At 37.4% G+C, this 10,820-nt stretch overlaps 1 protein-coding gene across 1 annotated transcript; it reads right to left on the bottom strand.

Annotated features, from left to right (window-relative positions):
- Positions 1-2,734: 2,734 nt before the first annotated feature.
- On the bottom strand, positions 2,735-9,684 carry Upf1 (Upf1 RNA helicase). The gene is made up of 5 exons (XM_011639809.3): positions 8,882-9,684; positions 7,819-8,096; positions 7,532-7,687; positions 6,801-7,394; positions 2,735-6,719 (listed from the first exon to the last, which is right to left on the bottom strand). Exons 1-5 carry the CDS (start codon positions 9,068-9,070, stop codon positions 4,574-4,576), a joined length of 3,363 nt encoding a protein of 1,120 aa, XP_011638111.1. The 5' UTR covers positions 9,071-9,684; the 3' UTR covers positions 2,735-4,573.
- Between the last annotated feature and the right edge of the window lie 1,136 nt (positions 9,685-10,820).

Genomic DNA, 10,820 nt, shown 5'->3' with positions numbered 1-10,820 from the left:
TTCATATTCAATTATAATTGATCAATTTCTTACTTTTTAAAGTTTAAATTATCTATTGTGGACCGACACTTAAGCACAATTACAATTGGTACGGTCATTCACATCGGCTGGACCGAAATTTTCTAGTGAACTTATTACAAAATCTAATCCAATCGGATTTGACGTAATTGTGCTAGTGAACTTTGGGGGGTCAATTATGTAACTTTACATGAAATTTTTCACTTTTCATTTTTCACTTTTAACTTTTCATTTTTTACACTTGACATTTCACGTGAAACTTTTCACGTATAGCGATTATGTATGTAGCTTGAATGCGTAGAAAGTGAAATCATCAAACATAGTTTCATAGGTTTTATAGCTAATGAAAATTATTTTATTGGTACAGTTTATATACATCTTTTAATAATCAATTGTATATGTACGTACACTTAATCCTAATGCAGCCCTAATCTTCTCTAATTCCAAAGCATATTTATTAATTCCCTAGATTTCTGCCTTTCCGCCACCAAGGTATCTGGCGAAAAAGTTCACGTGAAAAATTTCACTTTTCACGTTTCTACCCTAGGGGAAAAGTTACATGACCCTTGTGTACATACGTAAGTATAGGGAGCGTCCCGTTTAACCACGTCCCGATTGACCATAACCATTCATAGGCACCGGTTCCTAGAATTTTTCCACTGTTCAAGCGCTGTGAGTGGCTAGTGGTCAATCGGGATGTGGTCAAACGGGTGCCACCCGTATGTATAGAATTCATTGGAATGTGATCATCGTCAACAGTGTTTATACTTTTAGAAACTTTTAGAACTTTCCGGCAAAAAACACAAATCGACACAGGAGTCATTCTGTTTTTGTCTCTTACTGAATATCGAAAAAAGATAGAATGATTTTTTTCAAGAAGCTCTCTTTAGATAAATATTAATTTAATGCAGTTTAATGTTCTCTCCTCTGATTTTCTTTTAATTTTGTAAATTTATATATTTTCAAGCATAGAAGGCATAGCAATAGGAAAAGTGTTCAAGTCCCAAAGAACCGTTAGATTTAACCTTTAATCCACGTAAAAAAAATATATATATAAATATAAATTTAGAATCACAAACTATTCTCTGCTATTTAAATTATTAATTTAAATTATACAAAAAAATAATTTGTGTTTTTAATTAATTAAAGCAGAGAATGAGCATGCGCAGTCATAAATTATTATTATATTATTATTTTTTAACCTACCGACGTCAGAAAACTTTGAACTTTAAAAAAAAGGATCAAACGACGATAGATGAGTTTTTTAATTCATCGAATAAATCGTATTATGCGCAAATGCAACTTTGCTCTATAAAAGCATTTGCAATTGCTCTATAAAAGCTTATGCAATTAATCAATCGATGAATTAAAAAACTCGTCTAACATTCTCTTTCAGAATATATTCTACGCATGCAAATATGCAAATTAACAAAATTACAGGAAAATCGAAAGAGAAAATATTATATTACATATTTATAATTTATAAACTGAAACACAAAGCTTTTATTTCTATTGTTTTGAAAAATATTAGTAAAAGATATAAAAGAAATTTATATTTATAATTTTTTAAGAACACTCTTTGTTATACGATGTTATAAACGTTCGAAACGAGAGGATCATGGACCACTTGCATTGCGAGCGTCATGAATTTCTAAGTTTTATCATTCTTCACACGTTGCATAATATTATACAATAAAAAAAATATTTTAAAAAATTATTAATTATTATTAATATTTTTAAGCCAAAGAAATTATTTTTAAAAAAATTATATTTTTTTTCAAATAGAAACATATTTTATAAGATGTTAGAAACTGGTTTATTTTATAGCACTTATTAATATGTAAAAAACCTACGAAAGATTATTAATTTGTGATTATTAATTTAAATTTTTTTAATAAGTAAAAATGCCTTTATGAAATTGGTAGTATGTCATGATCCCCTTTCCCCTATTCTTTTTTATCGATAAAAGTGCTTCTAAAAGTGGCTTATAACCAATTAGAAGGCTTTTAAGCTATTTTTTAGAGTTTTATCGGTTTTAGAGTTTTATATTTTTATATAAAAGAGGATTCCAGGATATGGGCCATTTTCTCATATTTTCTATATTTAATAAATATTAATTTGAATATGATATTTACAGTATGATCTTGAGAAATTCATTTATCATTAACTGGCTAGAAATTTGAAACCATTTAAGAACAGATTTAATAGAAAAGATCAAAGTAAAAATACCATTTTGTCCTGCTACCTGGGTACTACTATTATATTTTTGTGTCTTTTGTGTTGAAAGAGAGAGAGAGAGAGAGAGAGAGAGAGAGAGAGAGAGAGAGAGGATTATAGTATACAAAAAAGTGAGTTAGAAAGATACTGGAAAATGTTCGAGAACATTCAAGTACCGTTTTGAAATTCTCGGTTAGTTAATTCATTTATCCAATTAAATACCAAAATTCTTTTCATTCGATTATATCCTTTATTTAAATTTACCTAAATATCTAAATACTTTACAAGCAATTATAGTTCTAAACAGATTATATAAGTTACATAAAAATATCATATTGCAGCATAAAACAAAATTATAATACGAACAAATAATATATATAATAATATATATTAAAATTTTTATTATTAATTCTCTCGTTAGATAAATGAAATATCCATTGTATTTCGTCTCAACGCGAAACGATTAAAAGAGATGAGAAAGAGAAAAGAAGGGTATACGTTGCTTTCAAACCAAATTTATTTTTCCATAAGATTTTACAATAAATTTCAATATTATAATCTGCTTATATTAGCGGTATGCTGTTGATTGGACGAAAGAAATAAAACAATTTAGTGTCGTATAATGCAAGTTACGTTAATTATTACTTAATCTATTGCAATATAATGAATTGATAATACCGCCAGAAGCCAGTACAGACAGACTATAGAATTGGAGGCAGGGATTTCGGAAGCAACAGAAAAGCGATCCGAATACAAATGTATAGAACGATATTCCGGTCCATACAAATAAAATATTTCGAACGATGATGAGTTACTTGTACCATTACGGATAATGGTAATGTCTGAAACACACAATAATTGTAATCATATAGAATTTTTGCAGTATGGCACATGCCATAGCCAAAAAACACAAATCAAGATCCTCCCTTAAATTTATAATTATCGTTCTCGTGTTAACCCCTTCGCTCGCTGAAAATCTTTTCCCTCTGTAAACAGAGGCTATTCAATGGCTCATCAATCCCCTAAATAAATTATTTCAGTAATTCCTTACTCGTCGGTTCGTGATTGTTTATACAATCCATAATAACATTTCCGAGGCGATGAAATTGTACATTTTAATTTTATATAAGTGTCGGAAGCGATACTCTTAAGGCAGAGTAGCGTTTTACCGTCGTACATTATCATTCGCCGCGAAAAGGTTAAAGAACGATAATGTAACATGATACACGAAAGAAAGAACGAATATATTTTGGTAAGCTGTACGTCTATACTGTTTTCTCGGTCATGTTGACCGCTAGCATATCCGCTAAGGATCTACCGAAAGAAAGCAACCCTTCCAATCGTGCGCTCCGTTGACCCCTGCGGTAAATAAGCAATAGATATAAAATAAAGGAAAAAAAACCCCTAATCAATGATCAAAACCACCGATGAATTTCTCATGACCGGCGAAATCGCTGGTCCTCTGAGAAAGGATGTCCCATCTCCGTGATAATATTGAAACATTGGCTTCATACTTCTGACGACAATGCAACATTGTGGCGACATTCTTCGACAAAATTTCACCGGAGAAACTGATATCGACTCTCGATGTGTGTGACGTGCACCCGCGCATTCCGAGCAACTAACACGTACAGTAATGTACCCTTTCTTCAGCTCGAAATGACTATGGGTACACAGAAGTTCGGGTGCGATGTAGTCTTAACTTTCTCTGTGCTTTCCGTTCGATTTGAATATCGGATCAGTGAGGGAAATACGTTTTGGTGTTATTGCGATTCGATCTTCTATGGATTACTAGAAAGATCTTTCATAAATTCCCTCGCAGTAAATTCGTTCGATTCGTGACGCTACATCAACACTTTCGTCAAATTCAATTGAGTCATGAAGTGATACCCACCCATTTCAAGTCTCCCGTCTTTTTCCCGTCTTTTCTTTTTTTTTTTTTCATTTTAGCGTCATTCAATCTTCACGATAACGATCCGTTCACGGTAAGCGCATGTCACGATTAACAGTAGTCATTTGTCATCTTCCAGCCGGCGTGATGTCTTGTGCTCTAGTCGCATTTGTTACAATCAATAGATACATGGAGCCTCGTGTGTTTCCGCGTCCACGATGGAATCCTCCAACGGCGAATTAGCTTACAGAACCTTCGTTCTCCTTTCACTCCCCTTTGTCTCATGCCGACGACATGAGCGTATGCCGCATAATATCGTACTCGATCGTCGAGCCATCGTACCGTTTTGCGCAGTTAGTGATTTGTGATTGTTGGTCGAAGAAGAATTGGTCGAACGAGCCTTCATGGCATGGCAATTGCGTTGCTCAGCCGTAGGTAGGTCTCGGCTCAGTAAGGCTGCGAGAACTGTCCTCCGGCTTGCGACTGGCCCGATTGATAGAAGCCACTTCGGTCGCCCTGATAGGTCGAATCCTGCGATAACAGGCCGTCCATCTGTGATTGGAATTCGCCGACCGCAAACGAATCCTGAGAGAGTTCCGCCTGACTCAAGCCAGGCTGCGAAAGGCTGAAACCAGGCTGGGACATGCCTTGCGTCGTACCCTGTGTCAAAGGCAAACCCGGTTGACTGTATGGCTGCGTGTTTTGCTCGGTTTGACTCAGCTTTCCCATACGCGGGCCCGATTTGTTCCTCGCCGAGGCAGCGGCACCGCGTCTATTTCTTTGATTTTGACGTGCTTGTAACGCTTGCTGATGCTGATTATAGAAACGCGGCGGCACGTGTGCCATGTTCATGAACATACCTACCGGTACAGGCATGTTATTCATCGCCGCCTGCGCTCGTTCCGGACTAATGTAACTGATGGTATCGTGAGTACGGCTAAAAATGTCGAGCGGCACGTTTCTTTGGTAATACGGATTGTGGTTCTGTGTGCCATTCACCTGCGCACCGGAACGATCGTACACCGATCCGGGGATCAGTGCTTCGCGCGCATCATACATCGACGTGGACATGAAGTGCGAGCCTGGATTGGCTGCGTTCACGAGCTTCTTTGGCTTAGCAAATTGAATCATGGATTCCTTCAAATTGTTCAATGGTCCTTCAACCAGTACTTTTTGCTCTTTGTAAAAGCTGAGCAGATGATTCCAGAGTGGCTGCTTCGAAAGTACTTTTGGATTTCCTACGATAATAATGCCATATTTTGCGCGAGTCAAGGCCACATTCAATCTTCTTGGGTCATTTAAGAATCCAATTCCCTGATGTTCGTTAGATCGTACGCAAGACATTATTATTATATCTTTTTCCCGTCCCTGGAAAGCGTCCACGCTCGCCACCTCAATCTCTTGATACAATTTCGAGTGTAAAGAACCTTGATATTGCATATACTGCACAAGATAGGCTCGCTGACCTTCGTACGGGGTTATCACTCCGATCTGCTCCGGTTTCACGCCGCAGCGTAGGAATCGCGTTGTTATTTTTTCCACATTAGACGCTTCAGTACGATTCAAGTAAGATGTCCCACTTCCAGCTATCTCCTCTTGACCTTGAGTAACGTAAAAGAACATCGGTTTGTCTGGTGCAGGCCAGGGAAAATCTATTTTCAATAATTTTCTTTCATCAGCGCAAACGCCATTCTGCAAAGAACCTTCGTAAAAGAAATTAGACGGAAACCGTGACAGATCAGGATGCATGCGATATTGTACTTCCAAACGGAATGGTCTAATGCCCAATACAACCAGCCTTTCGAATAAAGATTGGGACAGACCAGCTCGGGCAGCTTTCTTGCACATCACTACTGGACCCAATTGGCAGTGATCTCCAACGAGGATCAATTGTTTCGCTCCTAGAACAACTGGTACCATGCATTCTGGTTCAGTAGCTTGCATACTCTCGTCAATAAGTATAGAATGGAATTTCAATCTATGCAATCTCGGATCGCCAGCGCCAACGCAAGTGCAACAAATTACATCGGCTGCTTCCAGAAGTTCCTTTTCTGCCGCTTTCTTTAACAGCCTATAGCGCTTCTCGTCGACGCTCGACAACTCGCCTGTCTCATCTTTCAGTTGTTGCAATTTCTGCAACTCGGTATTCGTTTCCATATTCTTTATCTGATTATGCAGCGCGAGGAAACTCACTGGTGAATCGATGGCCTCTCGCGATTTGGCACACAATCGTACAACTTTCAAATTTGACTTGTGTATCTTTTCCGTCAATTGATCGACAGCGGTATTTGACGGAGCACATACGAGAACCGGACCGCCGCTTTGTTTTACTAACTGATAAACTATTGTGGCGCTCGTTACAGTTTTACCCGTACCAGGTGGTCCTTGGATCAAGGATAGAGGTCGTTGTATCGCATGTTTCACAGCATACACTTGCGATCTATTCAAGTCAGGTAGATTCGGTGCACTAAAATGTTTAGGGAGATGACAACGAAACAGAACCTCTTCTACTTCATGACCCAATAATCTGTGATATATGTAAGCTGACACAGATGTATCATCCACAGCAAACTTGCGTAACGCCGATTGCATACTATAATAAAATAGAAATATTTATTAAAATTGTAATTACAAAAAATTATATCGATATATTATTATTGTGTTGAAATCTTACCGATCAAAACTCGTGCTCTTCCAAATAAAGTCAACGACAAAATTGCTAATGCATTCCGTCGGCGCTCCACAATTGTTTTTCAACTCGATTCCAACTTCCTCTCCATAATTATCTGGGATCTTAATCACGTGTCCAATTCCAGACCAAGGTTTATGAAGTTCCCCCAGGTAACGAAGCCTCAATTCATCTCCGTGCATCAATTTCATATCTCCGTCCGTTTTGGCCAGCATGAAGTACGCAATGGTTTTCTTATTTAATCCAACGTCCCATCGCACTTCGATATTTTCTTGAGTTTGAGATTCCTTCAGGCGTTTATCGTAATCAGCTTCCAATTTTACAAGTGGACCAAAAATATTTTGATATTGATATCCATCCTCGTAACGTAATAGAACCTGTTGCGGTTCCTCGTCTACTCCGGGTTTTTCTAAATCTTGGAAAGTAGCGTCAACATTATCCCGCCATAACTCCTCTAATTTATTAATTTGTTGAGCAGAGATCTGTCTAGCTCTCAATTGTTCTTGTTCGGATGGAAACTTCACTAACCAAGATAAAAAGCTGCGATCTTCTATCAAAGGTTTCCATTGCTCTTGATCCCTGAATATTTGAAAAATTAAGATATATACATATGTTTACATCATGCTAAAAATATTATCGATTCACAAACAAATACATATGGATATCTTGTTTTCTGCATATATAATACATATAAATTAAAAATAATTAACTCTCACCAATTCATATCTTTCAAAGAACTCTGTGCCGCACATGGTTGTCGGCAAAGTAGTACGACTACGGAATCAGCCTTAGCAGGAATAAAACCCAATACAAAAACATTTCTCGTGGCACAAGAGTAACATTCCAAAACAGTTTCTCCAAGAGGGCCATCTCTGTAACAAGTTAATGGATTCTTATAACTTAATAAGTATTTATAATTAAAGCAGATGTAAGAAAACAATATTCAAATTTCTTATATACATTTTTTAATATATTTCTATTATTTCTTTTACAGTATAATCACCTGTGTAAAGTAACTTCCTTGTGTTTAGCACGAACGAGATGATTGATAATGTGCGATCCCGATGTATTGCCACGTCCATTACAGAACCACTTCCGGCACACATTGCACATAACCACGCAGGATGCTTCATGAATACCACAATATTTACATGCATGTTCGGGTAAATCACGATTATAATATGCTTCTTCTTCTTCCTCTTCAAATTGTAATTCTGCAAGACTCTGAGCGGCTCCAGTGATCTTTAAATCTAATGACGTACTGCCATTTGTTCCATTAATCTAATGCATTACAAAAACATTAGAAAAAATGTTTGAGTAACATAAAGAAATTACATTAAAATTCACAGATAAAGAATGTTAAGTTAATAACATTTTTAAATATAAAATTTATAAGTAAAAAACAACTTTTGCATATGAGAATAAAATCAAGAGAAGTTTAATCCTCTCTAAAAGATATGTTGCAGCATCTTTGTTTCATTGTTGCATCAGCTGACACAGCTAATGCTTTCTTTTATCGCAGTTTTCGATTGCATTTTAAGCTGGAGAAATTAGTTCATCAGGGTTAAATGCATCATTATATTTCTTCTTTCGCGTCGCCTGCGAGCCAAGTGTGCGCTTGGATTCCGTCATTTTCGTTACATTTAAAGTATAGAAGCGTTTTGCGTAACTCGCGGAACGCTGGAGAACGACCGCACCTAACCTCATCATCTGGCAGCTGGCGAAAGAGAGATGAGCGACGGAGGTGGTGCCGTCCTGTAGCTCTTTTCAACGAACGATCAAGGTCACGCCGACCATCGGAAATTCCACGGACTTATATCATGGAAAATAAAGGAAAAAAAAAAGATGATACGAGGTCAGAGAGAACGAAGATAAGAAATGGAGCAAAAAGAGTTGTCGATCGCTTTATCACCGCACGCAACGAATTCGAGGTTAGGCCGCGTGGCTGAGAAAAACTCTGGAAAACTGATTTTCTGAGACGCGAGAATTTTCCTTAGGAAATCGAGAAAACCGAAGGAGAGTAGGGAAAGGACATACAAGATCAAGTGCAAAAGTCTTGAACCAACCTGAACAGGTTGACTGGATTGCGTTTGGGTCGCGTCGTGTTGTGAGGCCTGGGTCTGACTCGGCGACGGTAGCGTAAAGTCGGTGAAGTCGAATTCGCTGCCCTGCGTGTCCGCGCCGATCAGATCAGTCTCCTCGGTGTCGAGGAACGTGAGAGTCTGACTGCTAGGTCCGTACGCGTCGACGCTCATTCTGGCACGATGTGTTCTGTTCTGTCGTTTCCTTTTCTTCTTCTCTTTCTCTCGCTCGCTCGCTCGTTCGTTCGCTCGTTCGCTCGCTCGCTCGCTCGCGCTCTCTCTCTCTCTCTCTCTCTCTTCCTCTTTCCCTCTTCCTCTCTCTATGTCTTGATCCCCCTGCACTCCCGCTCAGCGGGAACAGAATTAGCGGAAAACGCGCTGATATACTCGTGACGCTTTCTCAGGTGTGACAACGCAGCCCGAGGATATGTACGACGCGCAGCAACGCGTGACGATGGGGCTGCACACGCGGGGGTCCGGGCACTCAGTCGACACGATGAAAACGGGTTATCTCTCCTATATGTCGTAACGTCGCCGTTCGTGGCAACCGTGGACGCACCACACCACACCGACAGTCCGACACTTGGCCGAACTGCACAGCCTGAACACAACAGATACACGCAACCCTCGTCTCGCACGCGTGAACGTTCGTCGTATGTTACGTCATCAGCTGATCAGGCGACTGGTATGCCGAGCAACAGCGAATGAACGGAAGCAGCCCTTAGGGCCGAATTTATATGGGCAAGATGGATATTTACACGCGTGGACGAACTGTGACCAATGGCGACTTGACTCGCCGTTAAGGTCGGTAAAGCTATTGGCCGACGTCGTTGTTGCACAGATGGCAGCAGCTGCGTCATTAATTGCGTCCCGCGACGATTCGAAAGAAGGGTGAAACGTTTCCGGAAAGACTTTTGTTTTGTTGCGCTTAGGAGAAGCAAAATAACCATTATTTCTTATAAATATAGATATAGATATAGATAAATATAGATTTGAGAAATCCGATGGTGCTAGTTTAAAATTGTCACGTGATATCACAAACATATCGAACTTACTTATGTCAAAAAATCGAATTTAAATTGAATAGTATCACGTTGTAATCATTTGCGAGATAGATCACTGTATATTCTATGTGTATCGATAGCACAATGTGATAGCTCATGTTTTTGATATAAAAGATATTTTATGAAAATGATATGATCTGATAATGAAAATATGTTATGAAAATATATTAAAAAATATGTTATTTTCGTGCGCTTGTATATGTTTGAATCGGGAATATGTTCACCAGATGAGGAAACTTCTCTTATAAAAAGTTAATACTGGAAAGTAGTGATTAATTGCTTATTTAGTAATAAAAGCATTGAACAATGATGTGTTTAATATTTAAAATAAATAATTTCCAGTATTAAATTGAATTTCTGTAAAGATTTAAGATATCTTTTATGTCTCGATTTTGGACTTTGTTGTTTAGATACTTTAAAAGAAAAATATCTGAAGAATGCATTTTGAATTTTATATAAGGATTTGAAACATTAGAATTGTAATTATAGTGTAACTACAAGACAAATAAAACATGGTTTTAAAAAAAATACCTGATTTATTATATATATAGATATATATAAATTAGGTATACTTTTTAAAACTTTTTAACTTTTGAAACTTTTTAAACTATTTTTTATATATATAATATTTTATTAATACGCTAGATAAAATAATGTTTTCTTTTGTAATGTTTTTTTTAATAAAAAAAGTTGAAAAAATAGAGATAAATGAATCATATAAGTCAGTCGAGTAAAATACTTTTCTTACGCAAGATCTGTTTCAAAAATATTCGAACTCTGTCTATATCATAAAAAAGAGTTACTTCGAATTTCGGTGAACAGTGTCAATATAATTTCTTTTCGAAACAATAACCCTTATC

Source organism: Pogonomyrmex barbatus, unplaced genomic scaffold (assembly GCF_055798465.1).
Source record: "Pogonomyrmex barbatus isolate J1 unplaced genomic scaffold, ASM5579846v1 scaffold3, whole genome shotgun sequence".
NCBI lineage: Eukaryota > Metazoa > Arthropoda > Insecta > Hymenoptera > Formicidae > Pogonomyrmex > Pogonomyrmex barbatus.
The sequence above is the reverse complement of the archived record's forward strand: the minus strand, read 5'-3'. Positions and strand labels throughout refer to the sequence as shown.

What these genes read in the sequence shown, in the direction of transcription:
- Upf1 (XM_011639809.3), bottom strand. Translation starts at nt 9,070, where the DNA reads ATGAGCGTCGACGCGTACGGACCTAGCAGTCAGACTCTCACGTTCCTC. An exon ending in AATCCAGTCAACCTGTTCAG is followed by an intron (nt 8,097 to 8,881) that starts GTTGGTTCAAGA and finishes GTAATGCATTAG; the next exon opens with ATTAATGGAACAAATGGCAG. An exon ending in TCTTTGAAAGATATGAATTG is followed by an intron (nt 7,395 to 7,531) that starts GTGAGAGTTAAT and finishes TCAAATATTCAG; the next exon opens with GGATCAAGAGCAATGGAAAC.